Source organism: Podarcis bocagei (assembly GCF_964188305.1).
Source record: "Podarcis bocagei genome assembly, chromosome: W".
NCBI classification, from domain to species: Eukaryota; Metazoa; Chordata; class Lepidosauria; order Squamata; family Lacertidae; genus Podarcis; species Podarcis bocagei.
The window spans coordinates 59,066,703-59,089,082 of record NC_138131.1 but is presented as its reverse complement, the minus strand read 5'-3'; the positions used below and the strand labels follow the sequence as shown (position 1 = coordinate 59,089,082).

Below are 22,380 nucleotides of genomic sequence, written 5' to 3'. Positions count from 1 at the left end.
CCTGGTTAGTGGGGTAGATGTGGATGGATCATTAGGCGCAAGTGATCATGCTCTTCTGAAGTTTACTATACAGCGGAAAGGAGCAGCCAAGCATACTAGGACTCAATTTCTTGACTTTAAGAAAGCCGACTTCATAAAACTTAGGGAAGTGCTGAGTGATATCCCATGGACAGCAATACTAAAAAGAAAGGGAGTTCATGGTGGCTGGGAGTTTGTTAAGAGGGAGATAGTAAAAGCACAACGTCAGGCAATACCAATGAGACGGAAACATGGAAGGTGCCTAAAGAAGCCAGGGTGGCTATCTAAAGAACTTTTAACTGAATTAAGATTAAAAAATGATGTGTACAAAAAATGGAAAAGGGGGGAAACCACCAAAGAGGAATTCAAACAAATAGCCAGCACGTGTAGACACAAAGTCAGAAAAGCTAAAGCACAGAATGAACTCAGGCTTGCTAGAGAGGTTAAAAGCAACAAAAAAGGCTTTTATGGGTATGTTCGTAGCAAAAGGAAGAACAAAGAAACAGTGGGGTCACTCAGAGGAGAAGATGGTGAAATGCAAACAGGGGACACAGAAAGGGCTGAACTCCTCAATGCCTTCTTTGCCTCAGTCTTCTCCGATAAAGAAAACAATGCCCAACCTGAAGAATTTGAAGCAAATGATTCAGCAAAGGAAACACAGCCCAGAATAACTAAGGAGATAGTACAAGAATACTTGGCTAGTTTAGATGTATTCAAGTCTCCAGGGCCAGATGAACTGCATCCAAGAGTATTAAAAGAACTGGCAGATGTGATCTCAGAACCACTGGCAGTCATCTTTGAGAATTCCTGGAGAACAGGCGAAGTCCCGGCAGACTGGAGGAGGGCAAATGTTGTCCCTATTTTCAAAAAGGGGAAAAGAGAGGACCCAAATAATTACCGCCCAGTCAGTCTGACATTAATAGCAGGGAAGATTCTGGAGCAGATCATTAAGCAAACAGTCTGTGAGCACCTAGAAAGGAATGCTGTGATCACCAATAGTCAGCATGGATTTCTGAAAAATAAGTCATGTCAGACTAACCTGATCTCGTTTTTTGACAGAATTACAAGCCTGGTAGATGAAGGGAACGCAGTGGATGTAGCCTACCTTGATTTCAGCAAGGCATTTGACAAGGTGCCCCATGATATTCTTGTAAAGAAGCTGGTAAAATGCGGTCTTGACTATGCTACCACTCAGTGGATTTGTAACTGGCTGACTGACCGAACCCAAAGGGTTCTCATCAATGGTTCCTCTTCATCCTGGAGAAGAGTGACTAGTGGGGTACCACAGGGTTCTGTCTTGGGCCCGGTCTTATTCAACATCTTTATCAACGACTTGGATGATGGACTCAAGGGCATCCTGAGCAAATTTGCAGATGACACCAAACTGGGAGGGGTGGCTAACACCCCAGAGGACAGGATCACACTTCAAAACGACCTTGACAGATTAGAGAACTGGGCCAAAACAAACAAGATGAACTTTAACAGGGAGAAATGTAAAGTATTGCACTTGGGCAAAAAAAATGAGAGGCACAAATACAAGATGGGTGACACCTGGCTTGAGAGCAGTACATGTGAAAAGGATCTAGGAGTCTTGGTTGACCACAAACTTGACATGAGCCAACAGTGTGACGCGGCAGCTAAAAAAGCCAATGCAATTCTGGGCTGCATCAATAGGAGTATAGCATCTAGATCAAGGGAAGTAATAGTGCCACTGTATTCTGCTCTGGTCAGACCACACCTGGAGTACTGTGTCCAGTTCTGGGCACCACAATTCAAGAAGGACACTGACAAACTGGAACGTGTCCAGAGGAGGGCAACCAAAATGGTCAAAGGCCTGGAAACGATGCCTTATGAGGAACGGCTAAGGGAGCTGGGCATGTTTAGCCTGGAGAAGAGGAGGTTAAGGGGTGATATGATAGCCATGTTCAAATATATAAAAGGATGTCACATAGAGGAGGGAGAAAGGTTGTTTTCTGCTGCTCCAGAGAAGCGGACACGGAGCAATGGATCCAAACTACAAGAAAGAAGATTCCACCTAAACATTAGGAAGAACTTCCTGACAGTAAGAACTGTTCGACAGTGGAATTTGCTGCCAAGGAGTGTGGTGGAGTCTCCTACTTTGGAGGTCTTTAAACACAGGCTTGACAACCATATGTCAGGAGTGCTCTGATGGTGTTTCCTGCTTGGCAGGGGGTTGGACTCGATGGCCCTTGTGGTCTCTTCCAACTCTATGATTCTATGATTCTATGATTCTTTTTCTTTCTCAAAACCTCGCCATTTTAGCATTCATCTATTTTATAATAGTTCTTAAGATAGATTTTAAATTTCTTCCAATCCTTTTCCGCCGTCTCTTTCCCCTGGTCACGGATTCTGCCAGCCATCTCAGCCAGTGTCATGTAGTCCATCACTTTCATCTGCCATTCTTCCAGAGTGGGTAGATCTTGTGTCTTCCAATACTTTGTGATGAGTATTCTTGCTGCTGTCGTAGCATACATAAAGAAAGTTCTATCTTTTTTTAACACCAATTGGCCGACAATGCCCAAGAGAAAGGCCTCTGGTTTCTTAGGGAAGGTACATTTAAGTACCTTTTTCATTTCGTTATATATCATCTCCCAAAAGGCCTTAATCTTCGGGCACGTCCACCAAAGGTGATAGAAAGTACCTTCGGTTTCTTTACATTTCCAACACTTATTATCAGGCAAATGGTAAATTTTTGCTAGCTTGACTGGGGTCGTGTACCACCTGTAAATCATTTTCATAATATTTTCCTTTAAGGCATTACATGCCGTGAATTTTATCCCGGTGTTCCACAACCATTCCCAGCCAGCAAACATAATGTTATAACCAATGTCCTGTGGCCACTTAATCATAGCTGATTTAACTGTTTCATCTTGTGTATTCCATTTCAGCAGCAAATTATACATTCTTGACAGATTCTTAGTATTGGGTTCTAACAGTTCAATTTCTATTTTTGATTTCTCCACCTGGAAGCCAATTTTCCTGTCTTGTTTATACACCTCCATTATTTGATAATAATGGAGCCAGTCTCGTACTTTGGGTTTCAATTTCTCGTGACTCTGTAACTTCAACTTATCTCCATCTTGTTCCAAAATTTCCCAATACTTTGGCCATTCCGCTTCCATATTAAGTTTTTTCAACGCCTTAGCCTCCAAGGGTGACAACCATCTAGGGGTTTTGTTTTCCAACAGATCTTTATATCTTATCCAAACATTATATAAAGCTTTTCTGACAATATGATTTTTAAAGGCCTTATGCACCTTAATTTTATCATACCATAGATATGCGTGCCAACCAAATGCATTATTAAAACCTTCCAAATCCAAGATGTCTGTATTCTCGAGGAGCATCCACTCTTTCAGCCAGCAAAACACAGCTGCTTCGTAGTACAGTTTTAAGTCCGGCAGGGCAAATCCCCCTCTTTCTTTTGCGTCCGTCAGTATTTTAAATTTTATTCTGGGCTTTTTGCCCTGCCAGACAAATTTCGAGATATCCTTCTGCCACCTCTTGAAACAATCCATCTTGTCAAGAATTTGCAATGTTTGAAACAGAAATAACATTCTGGGCAATACATTCACTTAATAACTGCAATTCGGCCTAACATGGACAATTTCAAATTTGACCATATTTCTAGATCTTTTTTAATTTCTGACCAGCATTTTTCATAGTTATCTTTATACAAGTTCAAATTCTTAGATGTCAAATGAACCCCTAGATATTTCACCTTCTTAACCACTGTCAAACCTGTTTCATTCTGGAACCTCTCCCTCTCCATGACTGTTAAATTTTTTTCCAAAACTTTAGTCTTTTGTTTGTTCAGTTTAAATCCGGCTATTTGACCAAATTCTTGAATTAACTCCAACACCCTTTTTGTACTAGCATCTGGCTCTTGTAAAGTAAGTACTAAATCATCTGCAAAGGCCCTTAACTTATAATGTACACCTTTAACCTGCTGGTCATCTCTAATCATATTTAGCAACACCTCCAGAACAGAAATAAAAAGTAATGGGGAAATTGGGCACCCCTGTCGTGTCCCTTTTTCTATCTTAAATTCTTCAGTTATCACATTATTTACAATCAACTTGGCTTTTTGTTCAGAGTATATCGCACCCATACCATTCTCAAATCCTTGGCCTACCCCCATCCCATGAAGATTCTTTTTCATAAAACTCCAAGAAATATTGTCAAAGGCTTTCTCCGCATCTACAAAGATCAGAACTGCTTTAGTGTTTATATTCACCTCCAATAGTTCCAAAATGTCAATTATGTTCCTCACGTTATCTGATAAATGCCTTTTTGGGAGAAAGCCTGCTTGGTCCCTATGAATCTTCTCCATCAACACTCTTTTCAGTCTTTTTGCCAAAATGTCTGCAAAAATTTTGTAATCCACATTAAGTAATGATATTGGGCGGTAGTTCTTAAGTTGAGTCTTTTCAGTCTCTGTCTTTGGTATGAGTGTAATATACGCTTCCTTCCACGATTCTGGCGCCCTTTTCCCCTTTAAGATCTCATTGCAGACTTCCTTTAACGGTTGTACCAAGCACTCCTTTAAAGCTTTATAGTATCTGGAAGTCAGTCCATCTGGTCCTGGAGATTTGCCCAGTTGCATGTTCTGAATGGCACCCTCTATCTCTTGTTCTGTTATTCTCTGGTTTAGATCCACCTTACTTTGATGAGAGATTTTTTGTAATCCATATTTTTTAAGGAATTCATCTATATCCTCTGCCTTCTGCGGTCCTTGTGAATATAATTTTTTAAAATAACTCAAAAAACAGTTTCTAATCTCATTGGGTTTAGATATATTCTTTCCATCCACTTCTAGGTTTGTAACTGTATTTAGTTTCTGTCTTTTCTTCAATTGCCAAGCCAGAAGCTTACCACATTTGTCTGCAGATTCGAATGTCTTTTGTCTCATTTGCTTTATCTTCCATTCAATCTCTTGGTTCATCAGTTCCATATATTGTGTCTGATATAGCTTAATCTCTCTCAAAATCTCCTGGGACTTTGGTTTTGATCTCAATTTCTTCTCTCCTTCTTTTATCTTTTCCAGGATCTTTTCCTTCTTCTCATTTTGCTTTCTCTTTTTTACTGAATTTTGTTGAATTAAAAATCCTCGCATCACAGCTTTACTTGCGTCCCAGATCACTCTTTTTTCTACATCATTTTTTAAATTTATTTCGAAATAGTCCTTTAAAGTTTTTTGGGCCTTTCTGTGGATCTCCTCATCTCGAAACAGGGTGTCATTCATCCTCCATCTAAATTGACCAGTTGTTGTAGGTTTCATCTCTACCTTCACGGCGTTATGGTCGGAGCAAGTCTTTGGGCAGATTTCCACTTTCTTGATCTTCGGAGCCAGCCCACTAGCAATCCAAATTTGGTCAATTCTGGTCCAAGTCATCATTGCTTGAGAGAAAAAAGTTCCCTCTCGAGAGAGAGGGTTCCTTGTTCTCCAAATATCTATTAAGTCCATATTTTCAGTCATTTCAAAAAAGGTCTTTGGAAGTCTCCCTTCCTTGGAGATTGTCTGTTCTTGTGCCTTGTCCATATTTGTAGAAACCACACCATTCATGTCTCCCATGATTACCGCATTGTAGTCCAAATAGTCCATCAGAGTTTCATGCAACTTCTTAAAAAATTCCGCCTTCCCTTCATTTGGTGCATAGATTCCAACTATTAACAGTTTTTCTCCTTGTATTTGTATTTCAATTGCCAGGTATCTTCCTTGTTCATCTTTAAACATCATTTTTGGGGCCAATTTCTCCTTTGCATAAATCACCACTCCTCTTTTCTTAACTTTATCCGATGAGATGAATTCCTGTCCTAATCTTTTGTTTATAAGTAGTTTCCTGTGTACCCTGGTCACATGAGTTTCTTGTAAACAGATCAAATCCAATTGTTCTCTTTTCAAAATATGAAAAACTTGGCGTCTTTTCGTAGGAATGTTCAGCCCATTACAATTCCAACTAAGGAATTGCAGGGCCATCTTGTTATTTGTCTTCTACTCCTCCAACCGCTCCAAGTTGCTGCTCTTCCTCTGATGGTGGTTTAAGTCCAAACGATAAATTCAGAATGTCCACTGCTCCTTTTACCTCTAAAATTGGGTCTACCGTTCCCTTCTGCAAATCCTCGTGGTTTCTCTCCAAAAACTTCTCTTTGTCTTGAACTGTTTTTATTTTCACCTTCTTTCCCTTGTAGTTGAAGGACAGTCCTTGTGGAAACTCCCACCTAAAAGGTATGTTGTTCCTTTTCAGCAGGTAGACCAGATCTTTATAGAAGGCTCTCACCTCCAGGATGTATTTAGGGATGTCCTTAAAGATTTGTATATGAGAATTTTCAATTTCCAAGGCCTTTTGGTAATGTAGGTTTAGTATTTTGTCTCTTTCTTCCTTGGATCTGAAAGTAATCAGACAATCCCTCGGGGTCTTTCTATTCTTTCTCCTGCCCAGTCTGAATGCTGTTGTTATCTTGAATTCTTCCTCCAATTCTTCCTGCCAAAAGTCAGAAAACTCTTGTGTAAGGAACTCCACAAGGCTGTCCCCTTCACTTTCAGGAACTAATCTTAATTTCAAATTTCTCTCCTTTCTCTGTAATTCCAGCAAAGACAAGGCCACATCATGTTCATTCACTTTTTTGGAGATCGGTTCTAATTTTCCCTGTGTCTCTTCAGCAATATTTCTGGCGTCCTCTGCAATCTTGCGTGTTGCAGAATTTTCTTCAATCAACTTATTTATAGATTCTGTGTTAGATGTCACACTTTTCGTATTCAAGTCCAGCCTTGATGTTAATTCTGTTAATTTTTGTGAGTTTTCTGTACTCTGCTTTGTCAAGGCTTCTAAAGATTGGTTTATCTTGAGTAACGCCTGTGTCATTGAATCCATGGAAGCAGCTGTCACTTTTTCTTGCCCGGCTGCTCCTGCTGGTGTTACACTTGATATTGAGCCCCTTTTCTTTTGTGCTTGTTTTGCTTTAGCTCTAGTTGTTATCTCGTCTGCTGGGCCACTCATATCCCAAGGACTTTCTCACAGGAGCAGTTTCCTGATGGAAAATCCCACTGTCCTATTCCGTTGCTCTGCAATTGTTACTCCTCAACCCTCTAGAGGGAGCAATCCAAAATGTCCAACTGAAAAAGACAAAGAATAAAGAACAAAGAAACCAGGAATCCTCTGTATAAATGCTGCAACACTTTTTCTATATAGTTTCTCTATCAACACTGTCCAATAAATTGTTGCAGCAAAGCCCCAAAACTTTGTATCAAGTAGCACTCCAACTATGTAACTTTGTAACAAGTTTCTAAATGCAGATCACTGTCCTGGTACTTTACTTTGGCAGTCCGTTTCAGGAGATTAAGGCAGCGGAAAACTTTTTTCTCTCAATAAGTCATGCAGGTTAATAAAGTCACTTTTTCTCCCCTCTGCCCCTGCTTGCTAGAGAGGAAATTCGTATCCAATGCCAAGGTTAGACAGTCTTAAGGTTATTTTCGTTCTGATGCAGCTTTATACTTTCGTTGCTTTATCTATCATGCAGTCGGGGGAAGGCAGACTTCCTTATTTTTAGCCTTTCCTGTTTCCAGCCGAATTTTAAAATTTTATTTTTAGGGTCCCAGGTAGTCATTCAGTCCTACTCACGGGTTTTTCGATCCAATTTCAATTTACAGGAAGGAATCGGCGCTCTCCGTTCATGGCGACGCGGCTTCGCTCCGCGGGCTGGGTTGCGACTCTCAGCGCCGCGCCCACTCCCGATGCCGTTCCGGAGCCTTTAAAAAGGCTCTTTCGCAGTAAGGGGTGCGCTTCTGATGCCCACCGAGTCTCCTTGTTCACAGGCTTCCGCGCCTGTGATTTTAGGGGTCCCCCGCTTGCCGTAGCGGGTCAGACCCGAACTCGCGGAGCAGTCCTCCTCCGGAGCTCGAAGAGAGGACCGCCACTGAACGCTGGCGCCGACCGGAAGTCTATTCGTCCTTCTATTGAGATAGAACCGAAACACCTATGGTTGATTTCAGCTGATAACAAACATGTCACTCTGCGATTTTTGAGTGAATGTGCATTCTAACCCCAAAAACAACAATTTGAAATAACCCAATCAGGACTTTATCATCTTCTTTTTATGTAGGTGGAACCCAAAACACCTTTTTGCTTTGGTCGGGGGTGATTCTGGTGCACACCCAAAAAACACCATGCGAATTGTAATAAGCCCAATCAAAGCTTATTTGCCTTATCTCTACACATATTGAAGCAAAAAGACGGTGTTGTGTTATTTTGGTTTCATTACACACACTTTGCGATTTCTGGGTCAATGCGCATTAACACCAAAGAAAACGATTTGAAATAAGTCACATCCAAGATTCTTCTTTCTATGTAGCTGTAACACAAAACAACCTGTTTGGCTTTGTTTAGGCTTATTACACTTCGCTTTGCTAGGGTTAGGGTTAGGTTTAGGTTTAGGGTTAGGGTTAGGGTTGGGGTTAGGGTTAGGGTTAGGGTGAGGGTGAGGGTTAGGTTTAGGGTTAGGGTTAGGGTTAGGGTTAGCGTTAGGGTTAGGGTTAGGGTTAGGGTTAGGGTTACGGTTAGGCTCAGGGTCAATGACCACCTATAGAACAATCCAAGCTTATTTGTCCTCCTTCTATTGAGATGGAACCAAAACACCTTTGCTTGATTTCGGCTGATAACAAAAATGTCACTCTGCGATTTTTGAGTGAACGTGCATTCTAACCCCAAAAACACCAATTTGAAATAAGCCCAATCAGAGCTTTATCATCTTCTTTTTATGTAGATGGAACCCAAAACACCTTTTTGCTTAGGTCGGGGGTGATTCCGGTGCACACCCAAAAAACACTATGCGAATTGAAATAAGACCAATCAAAGCTTATTCGTCTTCTTTCTACGCATATGGAAGCGAAAAGACGGTGTTGTGTTATTTTGGTCTCATTAGGCGCGAGTGATCATGCTCTTCTGAAGTTTACTATACAGCGGAAAGGAGCAGCCAAGCATACTAGGACTCAATTTCTTGACTTTAAGAAAGCCGACTTCATAAAACTTAGGGAAGTGCTGGGTGAGATCCCATGGACAGCAATACTAAAAGGAAAGGGAGTTCATGATGGCTGGGAGTTTGTTAAGAGGGAGATAGTAAAAGCACAACGTCAGGCAATGCCAATGAGACGGAAACATGGAAGGTGCCTAAAGAAGCCAGGGTGGCTATCTAAAGAACTTTTAACTGAGTTAAGATTAAAAAAGGATGTGTACAAAAAATGGAAAAGGGGGGAAACCATCAAAGAGGAATTCAAACAAATAGCCAGCACGTGTAGACACAAAGTCAGAAAAGCTAAAGCACAGAATGAACTCAGGCTTGCTAGAGAGGTTAAAAGCAACAAAAAAGGCTTTTATGGGTATGTTCGTAGCAAAAGGAAGAACAAAGAAGCAGTGGGGCCACTCAGAGGAGAAGATGGTGAAATGCAAACAGGGGTACATGCAGTACATGTGAAAAGGATCTAGGAGTCTTGGTTGACCATAAACTTGACATGAGCCAACAGTGTGACGCGGCAGCTAAAAAAGCCAATGCAATTCTGGGCTGCATCAATAGGAGTATAGCATCTAGATCAAGGGAAGTAATAGTGCCACTGTATTCTGCTCTGGTCAGACCTCACCTGGAGTACTGTGTCCAGTTCTGGGCACCACAATTCAAAAAGGACACTGACAAACTGGAATGTGTCCAGAGGAGGGCAACCAAAATGGTCAAAGGCCTGGAAACGATGCCTTATGAGGAACGGCTAAGGGAGCTGGGCATGTTTAGCCTGGAGAAGAGGAGGTTAAGGGGTGATATGATAGCCATGTTCAAATATATAAAAGGATGTCACATAGAGGAGGGAGAAAGGTTGTTTTCTGCTGCTCCAGAGAAGCGGACACGGAGCAATGGATCCAAACTACAAGAAAGAAGATTCCACCTAAACATTAGGAAGAACTTCCTGACAGTAAGAGCTGTTCGACAGTGGAATTTGCTGCCAAGGAGTGTGGTGGAGTCTCCTACTTTGGAGGTCTTTAAGCAGAGGCTTGACAACCATATGTCAGGAGTGCTCTGATGGTGTTTCCTGCTTGGCAGGGGGTTGGACTCGATGGCCCTTGTGGTCTCTTCCAACTCTATGATTCTATGATTCTATGATTCTACACACTGCGATGTCTGGGTCAATGTGCATTAACACCAAAGAACACGACTTGAAATAAGCGAAATCCAAGATTCTTCTTTCTATGTAGCTGGAACCCAAAACAACCTGTTTGGCTTTGTTTAGGCTTCTTACATTTCTCTTTGTTAGGGTTAGGGTTAGGGTTAGGGTTACAGTTAGGGTTAGGGTTAGTGTTAGGGTTAGGGTTAGGGTTAGGGTTAGGGTTAGGGTTAGGGTTAGGGTTAGGGTTAGGGTTAGGGTTAAGGTTAAGGTTTAGGTTTAGGTTTAGGTTTAGGTTTAGGTTTAGGTTTAGGTTTAGGTTTAGGGTTAGGTTTAGGTTTAGGTTTAGGTTTAGGTTTAGGTTAACGTTAAGGTTAAGGTTTAGGTTAACGTTAAGGTTAAGGTTCGGGTTCGGGTTTGGGTTCTTTGGCAATTAAATCCTGCCGTCCAGTCAGCACAGCTCTGCTTGGGGCTTGAGGCCGACCTGTGCAGGAAGACAGAGTCGCAGCGGTCCTGCAGTCCGTGTGAGATAGAGAGATAAATGAAGTCCAGAGACATTTCATTGCTATCTCTAAAAAGCGTTTATTTACAAGCCATAAATCAGTCACATTCCATCGGAGCTTTCCGGCATCTTTCCCGTGCTAAAAGCACACACAATCTCTCTTGCAGCATCTCTCAGTCTAAAGTGAAACCAAGTCTCCCAGACAAAGCCTCTGACGCATTTCCCTGCGTCAGGCCCCTCCCCAGATACAGGACACCAAGGAGTTTTAACCCTGTAAACTCCAAACTCCACACCCCCTCTTGCCCTGCATCTGGGGAAATAAGCAACAATGCTCACCCCAAACACAGACCTTCACAGAACTCCTCGTGCTTCTGGAAGGTTAACGGTTTTGTGAAACCACCAGCGAGGTTCTTGGTTGAGGGACAGCATTTTAGAGCAAGTAGCCCTTCACGAACGCTCTGACACACATTCTGAAAACGTATGTCCAAATGTTTGGTCCTGGCCTTGAATTGCGCCGTCTCGGCCAATTTGAGGCATGGTTGATTGTCTTCATGCACCACGACGGGCAGACAATGCTCTCCACAGAGTTCCTCGACCAAACACACATAGAACTCCAACTCTCTGCAAACCTCAGATAGCGCACTGAACTCAGCTTCGGTAGATGAAAGCGCTATGAGACTTTGCTTCCAGGACCTCCACCCAACTACTGAGTTCCCAAACTTCACCACTAGGCCTGACACTGATTTGCGGTCCTCAAGGTTAGCCCAATCTGAATCCACCCATGCAGTCAGCTTGACACCGCCCTCAGCTGACATCTTGAGGCAAAAATCTTTGGTATCTTGCAGGTAACGTAGCACCCGTTTAATACCATTCCAGGCCTGCACACTAGGACTTGAAGCCTCTCTACTGAGCAGATTGACAGCAAACGCTATGTCTGGTCTGCTCCACTGTGACAGATACAATAGACTACCCAGAGTTGACTGAAAGAGTTCAGTATTTTCGAACACAGCACGTTCTACTTGCTGACATTCTTTCACGTAACCAGCCTCCATGGGTGTTTTGACACCTGTACACTCAGACATTCTGAACTTCTCAAGCAACTGCTCAATCTTACCTTTCTGGCTGAGCAAAAAGCTTCCATCTCTTGCTCTCATGATCTCTATGCCTAGATACGACTTGACCTCTCCAAGCTGCTTGAGCTTGAACCGCTTTCCAAGCTCCCTAGCAAACTTCTCCACTTGTTTACTTGTCTGTGCCATGATCAAGATATCATCGACAAAAACCTGAGCAGCTTGCTGTGTCTCACCTGATCCTTTAAGGTAGAGACAGCTGTCCGCAACACTTCTCCTGAAACCTAGCTCTTCTAAGGCTTCATTCAGACACATGTTCCAATTTCTGGCAGATTGGCGTAATCCATAGATGGATTTGTGCAACCGCCACACAGTGCCTGGCACACTGACTCCAAACCCTGGAGGAGGAAGCATGTACAACTCCTCCTGGAGGTCTGAGTTCAGGTAGGCAACATCCACATCAAAATGGTTCACCTTCCAACCTCTCTGTGCAGCAACCGCTAAAAGTGTCCTCAAAGTCTCTGCTCTCGAGGTCGGCGAATAGACCTCCGTGAAGTGGACACCCTTCTTCTGTGTGAATCCACGAGCTACTAACCTAGCTTTATACTGTTTTTCTCCAGCTTCTGTGGGTTTAAGATGGTAAACCCATATGCAACCCACAGCCTGATTGCCAGACGGCAGCTGAGTGAGTGAGAACACACCAAGAGACTCCATTGAGTTCATCTCCTTCTGCATCGCCTCACGCCATTTGCTAGCTTCTTCCTGAGGCAACTTCTGAACATCCTCAAAGGATTCAGGTTCACATCTAGCCACACCTACCCAGACACTAGTGGCTTCATACCTTTCCGGTGGCTTTCCCTTGGTTGACCTTGCTTTTTTAAAAAAAAAAAAAATTTATTGGTTTTACAAAGATTTAAACAACAAACAAACACTTAAATGAACAAACAAACATGTATAGTTTCATCGCCTATTTTCATAAACCTCTTTTCTCGGACTTCCCCATACCCCCCCTTTTCTGCATCCCAGTAAACAGTATAAGCTAAGAGCATTTGCAGACGACCTAGTATTGACTTTGCAAGAGCCAAACACTAGTACGAAAAGGGTCTTAGAAATAATCCAACTGTTTGGCCAGGTGGCCAGATTTAAGTTGAATAAACAAAAAACCAAAGTTTTAGGAAAAAACTTAACAGATATGGAAAAAGAGGAATTCCAAGAGGAGACAGGGTTGACGGTGGTTAAGAAGGTTAAATACCTAGGGGTTTATTTGACATCTAAAAATGTGAATTTGTATAAGGATAACTATGAAAAATGTTGGTCAGAGATTAAAAAAGATCTAGAAATATGGTCAAATCTGAAATTGTCAATGTTAGGCCGAATTGCAGTGATTAAAATGAATGTATTGCCTAGAATGCTATTTTTGTTCCAGACCTTGCAGATTCTGGATAAGATGGAATGTTTCAAGAGGTGGCAGAAAGATATTTCGAAATTTGTCTGGCAGGGCAAAAAGCCCAGAATCAAATTTAAAATATTGACAGATGCTAAAGAAAGAGGGGGTTTTGCCCTGCCGGACTTGAAATTGTACTATGAGGCAGCAGCATTTTGCTGGCTGAAAGAATGGATGCTCCTCGAAAACACAGACATCTTAGATCTGGAAGGTTTCAATAATGCTTTTGGTTGGCATGCATATCTATGGTACGACAAAGTTAACAGTGCCTTTAAAAATCACATTGTTAGAAAAGCATTGTTCAATGTCTGGATAAGATACAAAGATCTGTTGGAAAATAAAACCCCTAGATGGGTGTCACCAGTGGAGGCCAAGGCAGTGAAGAAACTCAATATGGAGGTCGGATGGCCGAAGTATTGGGAAATTTTGGAACAGGATGGAGATAAGTTCAAATTGCAAAGTCATGAGAAATTGAAACATAAGGTACAAAATTGGTTTCAATATCATCAAATAATGGAATTTTTCAAACAGGACAGGAAAATTGGCTTCCAGATGGAAAAATCAAAACTAGAAACTGAATTGCTAGAACCCAGTACTAAGAATTTATCTAGAATGTATAACTTGTTGCTGAAATGGAATACACAGGACGAAACAGTCAAATCAGCTATGATTAAGTGGGCACAGGATGTTGGTCATAACATCATGTCAGCTGACTGGGAATGGTTATGGAACACCGGTATCAAATTTACGGCATGTAATGCCTTAAAGGAGAATATTATGAAAATGGTATACAGGTGGTACATGACCCCAGTCAAGCTGGCAAAAATTTATCATTTGCCCGATAACAAATGTTGGAAATGTAAAGAGACTGAAGGTACCTTCTACCACCTTTGGTGGACATGCCCGAAGATTAAGGCTTTCTGGGAAATGATCTATAATGAAATGAAAAAGGTACTTAAATGTACTTTTACTAAAAAACCAGAGGCCTTTCTCCTGGGCATTGTCGGCCAATTGGTGTCAAAGAGGGATAGAACTTTCTTTATGTATGCTACAGCAGCAGCAAGAATACTTATCGCGAAGTACTGGAAGACACAAGATCTACCCACTCTGGAAGAATGGCAGATGAAAGTGATGGACTATATGACATTGGCCGAGATGACAGGCAGAATCCGTGATCAACGAATAGAGACGGTGGAAGAAGAGTGGAGAAAATTTAAAAGCTATCTTAAGGACTATTACAAACTCAATGAATGTTAAAGTGTTCTGGTTTTCAGAAACAAAGGGATACAGTGACACAAGGTCAGAATATAGAGAGGACTAAGATGACAGAGGCGGAGAGTAACAATTGGGAGTTGCTATAAAACTATGGACACACTTGGTTGACCTTGCTGACCTCCTCAGTGTGAACTCTGGAACTGCGCCTGATTCACTTGGACCAGCCAGACCATCCCCTGTGTCAGAACCCCCCCCTGACCTGCTGCGCCTTTTTGGCCTCACAGCTGGGTCTGCTGGCGAGGATGGCTCACTCCTTGGCTCAGACTTGACAGAGACCTGTGGAGGGGTCTTGGGACTCCCCTTTGGAGAGGTTCGGAGCCTCTGCCTTGGAGATCCCGGCTCTGGACTCTGTGGCTATGGACTGTCTACCTCAGCAATAGGTTCAGCTTCGTCCTCCTCCTCTTCCTCATCTGAGTCTGACAGAACATCCGGGTTCCCGTGAATAGGTTTCCACCCACTCTGCTCGCAAAACTCAGCACTGCCGCTAATAAGCAGCTTAGACTGGTTGCCAGTAGGGTATGCAAAACGCCACGCCTTTGAGTCTGGCTCATAGCCTACAAAGATCGTTTTCCTAGATCTTGGTTCACCCTTTCTGCGGGTGGCCTTTGGAATGATGACCCAAGCCTCACAGCCAAACACACACAAGAAATCCACTTTGGGTTTTTTCCCATGCAGCAGAAAATACGGTGTGTCACCCACACTTGAATTGAACACCCTGTTCTGAACAAAACATGCCGTCTTATAACTCTCAGCCCAAAAGCGCTGTGGCAGACCCGAGTCTGCCAGCATAGCATGCGCTGCTTCCTGTAGGGTGCGGTGTTTTCTCTCCGCAATTCCGTTCTGTTGCGGAGAGTAGGGGGCAGTCAATCGATGACTGGTACCTTTCTGCCTGAAGAAAGATTGCAGCCCAGAACCTGTGAACTCGCCCCCCCCCCCGATCAGATTGAAAGGAAACCACCCTGGCGGAGAAACGCAGCTCTACCGCTGTGATCCAATCCCTGATCAGTGCAGCCGCCCCCACTTGTGTTTAAGTGTAAACAGCCAGGTGTGTCTCGAAAAATCATCAATCAGAACCAAAACATGCTTCGATCCACTTAAAGAAGCTATTTGCATCGGCCCAGATAAATCTGCATGAACCAGCTCAAAGGGTTTGCTGGTCCTCTTTTCTGACCTGGGATATCTGCATGTCGTGACCTTCAATTTTTTTACAAGCTTGACAATCTAAGTATTTATCACATGCCTTGAACCCACACCCAATTGTGTTCTCTGCGGCCCTTTTAACATATGACCACCCTGCATGTCCAAAGCGTCTGTGCCAGAGGTGTAAACAATCATGGTGTGGTGGTACATTTGCACACTGCACTTGTGCTTCTTCAGGGGACTCTGCAACAGTAGCATCAGTGACAGGCATCTGCACCAGAAAGAGCCTGTCCTTCCCCTCAACACTGTAGAGCTTCTTCCCATCCCTGTAAAAATAACACGTATTGTTAGTAAACAACACATCAAACCCATCGGCAACAAGAGCTGATACACTTAAAAGAGAATGTGCAAGCTCGGGCACCACGTAAGCTTGCACCTCATGATCTATAAAGGGACAGTATAAGAAACCAGTTTCAGTTAGCTGTCTCTTAGATCCATCTGCCATCGTGACAAAACGTCCAGATTTAACTGTCTTGCAATTTTTCAGGAGCCCACCAGATGGCACAAGGCTGTGGGTCGCTCCAGTATCAACAACAAGAGATAACGTGGCTCTCTGGCTATCTTCCAAAGTTGCCATGGCAATGTTTGCACCCCCACCGGGGCCTCTGCCAGTGTCCTTCCTGGTTGCCATTGTTGCTGCAAGGCCTCTGCTGGTGTTCTCACGCTTCGCCGTCTGAGAACCGTTGCTTATCTGCCTTAGCAGGTGGCTGACCTTGCATTCCAGAGCCTCTGCAGAACAATGCCCTTCGCTGTTGGACTTCGCCTCAGAGCACAAACAACTCTTGGGGACTTTGGCTTTCCCAGAGCTCTTGGAACGGCCTGCACCCCAACTCCTGGGTGCCCAGCTGCCTGAGGAACGGTCTGCTACTGCCTTCCTCTTCCCAGCTCTCAGCCTCTCTCCCGGACCATCACACAGACGTGTTGAAGCATAGAAGCAGCTTCCCAAAACAGTCCCCGCCCCCTCTGGGCTTAATGCTCTCTCTGGGCATCTCCTAGCCCCCTCTGGTCTGGCTCCCACTGCGGCCTGACATGCTGTCTTCAGTGTGTGCCATGCGACCCAGGGCTTCTTCCCTTGGAGCTTTGGCAACAGCCAAGCATCAACGCTGGCCCTTAAAATGGCTAGCACCCTTTGCTCTCTTTCCAGAGCAGCAGCCACGTCTGCTTCACAAGCTTCCACTGCTCCTGCAGACCTCTCAACCTCTGCAGCTGCAGCACCAGGCTGGGCAAGGACTGGTTCGGCTTGTGGATGTTGGGAAAAAGCACCAATGCAAAAGCCAGCTCCAGATGGCTGGAATGCAAAACAGGATGTTGTGTTTTGCAGATCTACTGTTGGAGAAAAGGTGGAGCCTATTCTCTGTACTGAGCACCGGATGTTAGCTCAGAGTGTTATCTGACCTGTGCTGGAAGTACAGGGGAGGAGTTGAGTCTCTTCTGATGGAGTCTGAAGGGAACAGACGCATTTCTATGTACTGTTGAGTGACAGGAATAAAACATGTAGAAAGGACTCCTGTCTGTCTCATTTCTCCTCCCTGGGAGAATGCAGGGAGGGAGAGAGAAGCAGAGTAGCGGAGGGTGTGTTCTCTTCACGTCTGATTGATGAGGAGAATCGCCGGAGTTATGACCTAGCCTGCCGGGAGACGCAGCGGAGAGGTCATCAAGTATCCAGCTTAATTGCCTCGGGGGAGGCCAGGTACCTCTGACTGAAGCTGAGATACTAACATAGTGGCAGCCTTCGGATGGTTTCGATCCATCGTACATCTGCATGAGAGGCTGGTGAATTGTCCTCCTCTGCTCCATGGAAGCCTGATTTGAGAGGCTGATTCTCTGCAGCCAGAAGCTGACCAGAAGAAGCTGACAGCCAAGCCGATGCCCAAGGTATGAGATTATAAGGGCTTAAAAGTGTGAATGCAGAATGGTTCATTCTCTGCTTCACGGAGAGCGAGTGTGGGAAAGCAGCTCCAACTTAGAAGAGGCCTGCATACCAGGCATTTTTGTGGTTTCCTGTCTGAGGAAAGGAATGCGCTGTTGCTAAGCAACGTCCTTCAGAAGGCTGTGCCTCAGAGAGGAAAATGGAAAGAAACTCGAGAGGGCTGGACAGTCAGACTATGCCTCAGAGAGGCGAAAACAAAGTTTTGTTATGACTAGGTCCTCACGAACTGCTGGAAGGGACTTTCCAACCCAGCCAGTGTCAGAGTTGCCAGGTGTCAAGAGAGTAAACAAGCCAGCTATTGGATTTTAGAGGCTTGTGTTTTAGAGTCAATGCAAGGACTCAAAATGGATGCTAAGAAGGGGGGAGGCTTGCCTTCTCCACCCCTCCTGACCAATGACAATTATTCATCTTGGTCTGTAAAGATGAAGGCCCTGCTGCAGAATCAGAGACTGTTTGGGGTGATTGAGAATCCCATCCCTGCAGCACCAACGCGTGCTTGGGAGTCACAGAATGTGAAAGACAGAGGGAGGCAAGAACAGAGTTCAAATCTTCCCACTGCTGAATCTACTGGAGAGCATGCCGTAGCATTGAGTGCCGTCCGATGCCACAATTGTGGACAGACTGGGCATCTACAGCGAAACTGTAGGAAGCCGCGACAGTCAAGAGGAGCAAAGAACAGCTCTACGAAGCCTGAGGCGTCAGGCAAAAGCCGTACCAAATACTATGGGAGTTGGAACTTAAGAGGTTAAGTTGTTCCCATGATGCCTCACCATTCTGACGTCAATTTTAGAAGCTTGGGAGGAGCTTTGGGCAAAGTTTGCCAGTCTCACTGTGTACTGTGAGGGAGAAGGAGTAGTCATACAAATGGCTGCAAGCAGTCCAGGAGAATCCTGAGAAATATCGGAATAAAAGCTGTAAATAGACAAACTGGACTCTCTGTGTGAGTTTGTCTGGAAGTCAAGCTACGTGACAGGTAAACACCGCTGTGCGAAACTCTGCTAATGGCGTGACGGAGAGCTCGGAGCAGAGCATGCGGCAGGAGAAGCGTGCCGGGCAGTAAAGAGCTAATTGAGGGCCATAAATCAATTAGCGGGAGTCACGCCTGATAACAAAGTGCCATAGGTTATGGACCTCATAAATCATCGCTTGTAAACCTGTCACGGGAGGCTGCGGAAAAGCTTTGATCTGCCGGGAGCTGTGAAATCTGCGGTGTCGAGCAGAGACGGAGGCAGAAGCAAACAGGCAAGCTGAAAGACACAGAGAGTGCCTGTGTTGCTGAGAACTGCGCAGAGCTGAGGTATCGTTTCTCCAGGGAGAAGTGCCAGGGGAGCTGGAAATCTTGTGAGTACAGCTTGGGGCGCCTTTGGAGAACGGCAGAGAGCTTGGGGCTGTGCCTATCGTTTGAAGGCAAGCTGACGACGCTGCTGATGCCAGCTTGAAGTTCTGCCTGGAATTGTGAGAGGCAGGAGAGCTGATCTGCTAGACCGGGAGCTGAAGAGCGGCTGGTTTGTTTACGTGAGTACGCTGGGCCCCGGGGGAAGATGGCAGATGGCCAGGAGGTGATTCAAGCTCCGTTTGAACAGCTTGAGGAACTCACCGTCCAAGCGTGGAATACCTGGACAAAAAGGGTGAGGGCGTGGTTCATGGCCACGGACGTGTGGGACATTTCCCAGAGGGAACCAGTGCAACTGGTGGACAGAGATGCAGGCAAGCTAAAGTCTGTTTCTCTGGAGGAGAAAATGCAGAGGGAGAAAGCTATGAGAGCTGAGATCTGCATGTTGAGAGCAGGTGTTCATGCTACGTTGCAACAGCACCTGGATGGCGTTGAATCTGCGTGTGAGGCTTGGCGTGTGCTGAAACGTCTGTGTGAAGACGCAGCGGGAGGCCAAGGGCAGAGGGAAGCTGGAAGCCTAGAGATGGCTGCAGTCCCTGTTCCTGACAATTTAGCCTCAAGGAGTGCTAGTGAGCAAGTCGGGGGGGCGGAAAGATCCAAAGGCAAGTTTGAAAAGTTTTCCACTGAACCTGCTGGAATGAAGCGGCAGTTCAAGGGGGGCGGATCTGGCAAGGAGTGCTTTTCCAGAAGAAGGAGGGCCAGGCCAGCTAAAAAGAGCCCCAGGCAGTGTTTTTCCACTGGAGTTCGTCGTTGCTACGTGTGTAAAGCAGCGGGACATTTGCGTCAAGATTGCCCCCACCGGAGCAGAGAGGCAAGACAGGAAGGCTTCAAGGACACCTATCATGGGAACCAGTCGGGTTTCCATGGGAACCAGTCTGGGAGAGGTGGCCAGCCTGGGAACGCAAGAGGAGGACGTGGAAAACAACGTGAGGAGACGTACAAGATAACAGCTAGTTTGGCTTTGTCTGAAGACAGCTGGGACACAAACCCAAAGGAGCTAAGTTTTATTATTGACTCTGCTGCTAATCGCAATTTGATTCCAGAGACACCTGCTGTCGAGAGGTGGAACTGCACGGCAATTCCTGCCGGGAAAACTGTACTGTTTGCAAATGGACAGAAAGGAAATATAAAAAATGTTGTAAATTTGAATTTTGATGTTTTGCAGGAAACGCTGGAGTGTTGTACCGTTCCTGGGATGCACCACTGTCTTTTGTCTGTGCCCTATTTACTGAAAAAGGGATTTACGGTTTGTTTTCAGGATGATGTGTGCACAATCTCCAAAGGAGGGAGGATGCTTGCCAAGGTTAAAAAGGGGCAGAATGATCTCTTCATTCTTAAAACGTCTCTGGAGGGTGATGGGAAGGTTGAGAAAGCACAAGCACTGCGTGCTACAATTCCCAATCATGATGAATGCGTACATGCTTGGCATACACGAACAGCCCATAGTTCTCTAGAAGAACTACAGGTGCTACCAGAAGTTTCTAAAGGGTGTAGGATCTCAGAATGTGGACAAGCTGTAAGTTGTGAAACTTGCAAGCTGGCAAAGGTAAAAGGATGCAGTTATCCAAAGGTTGAGAGGATAACCACTAGGCCTTTTGAACAAATTCACATAGATTTGTGGGGTCCGGTAAAGGAACCAAGTCTGGGAGGGTCAAGGTTTCTGCTCTCGATGCAGGATAATTTTACACAGAATTCCTGGACTCACGGTCTCAAATCCAAGGATGATGCAGCACAGCTGATCAAACGTTGGATTGAGGAGGTAGAAGTAAGGTTTTCCACCAAAGTGCAGGCTGTCACAAGTGACAGAGGAGCTGAGTTTACAGGTTCTGCTTTGCAGAAGTACTTTCGCAAGAAAGGGATACGTCACACAGTGACTTCACCCAATCAGAGGGGGCAGGCAGAGCTGAAGTGTCAGGCTCTGGTTAAAACTGCACAGGTGTTGCTGAAGGATTCTGGGTTACCTCCAAGGTTTTGGCTGGAGGCAATCAAGTATGTGAGCTTCACCTGGAATCGCACCTACAATTCCATGGTAGGGGACACACCGTTTGGGTTGTTGCATGGCAGGAAACCCCAGATTCATTTTTTGCGCAGGTTTGGGTCACATGCATCTGTGTCAGTACCTGCAACGTTGCAGGGGCCAGATGGATCCAAGTTCCGGAAAATGATCTTCTGTGGGTATGAGCCAACAGCAAATGCATGGAGGTTTGCATTTCCATCAGGTGATCAGAGTAAGTTACTGATCAGCAAGCACGCTGAGTTCTATGAGCAGGATAAAAAGTCACAACCTGCTGTCAAGCGTGATGGTCTTTCAGAGTGTCTTTCTGATTCAGAACAGGAAGATTCTGAGAGGGAGGAAAGGGAGGAAGAAAGTGAGGAAGGAGAGTCAGAGGCGGAGCCTGTTGCTGGAGACCAGGATGCTGATGATGGTCAAGCACAGGGGTGGGTTTCTCCACAGGTTAAGAGAACACCCAAAAGCGAGCCCAGTTCTCCTGTGAGTGTAATGGAGAGGATTCGAAAACGTTTTAAGTTGGAGGGGGAATCCCGTGAGGCTGAGGACACAGGTTCTGGTGGCAGTGAGTCAGAGGTAACATCTGAGTTTGTGCCCAGAAGGTCAAGTCGCGCAACAAAGGGCATTCCACCTGAAAGGTACCAAGCGACAAGTGCGTGGGCCAGGTTTGCACAGTGTGATTCTGGGAGTGTTGAAAGGGTTCAACAGGTGCCTGGGAAAGATGCCGGGAAGAGGCTCAAGGCAAAAGGGAAAGGTGTTGAACTCAAAAAGGTCTTGTCAGAATGTGATGCAGAGGGGGTATGGGAGTTGGAACTTAAGAGGTTAAGTTGTTCCCATGATGCCTCACCATTCTGACGTCAATTTTAGAAGCTTGGGAGGAGCTTTGGGCAAAGTTTGCCAGTCTCACTGTGTACTGTGAGGGAGAAGGAGTAGTCATACAAATGGCTGCAAGCAGTCCAGGAGAATCCTGAGAAATATCGGAATAAAAGCTGTAAATAGACAAACTGGACTCTCTGTGTGAGTTTGTCTGGAAGTCAAGCTACGTGACAGGTAAACACCGCTGTGCGAAACTCTGCTAATGGCGTGACGGAGAGCTCGGAGCAGAGCATGCGGCAGGAGAAGCGTGCCGGGCAGTAAAGAGCTAATTGAGGGCCATAAATCAATTAGCGGGAGTCACGCCTGATAACAAAGTGCCATAAATACCAGGTGAAACCTGCAAAGGCTATGATGGCGAAAGGAACCACGCCAGATGTTGGGAACGCGTTCATAATCGACACGGGATGTACAAAGCATTTATGCCCGCACCAAGGACTATTTTTGACGTTGAAGAAGCAAAGCTTCACTGTGAAACAGGCCAACGGTCAAGAGTTGG

The 22,380-nt window shown here is 44.9% G+C and overlaps 1 protein-coding gene across 1 annotated transcript in view; it reads left to right on the top strand.

The window, feature by feature from the left end:
• LOC308578200 (uncharacterized protein) overlaps positions 1 to 19,046 on the top strand; it is a gene marked incomplete at both ends in the record, with an annotated part of 173,757 nt that extends 154,711 nt beyond the window's left edge. Inside the window, one exon of the mRNA XM_081178457.1 lies at positions 18,828 to 19,046. Coding sequence (XP_081034583.1) covers positions 18,828 to 19,046 — 219 coding nt within the window. The remainder of the gene's footprint in view (positions 1 to 18,827) is intronic.
• Between the last annotated feature and the right edge of the window lie 3,334 nt (positions 19,047 to 22,380).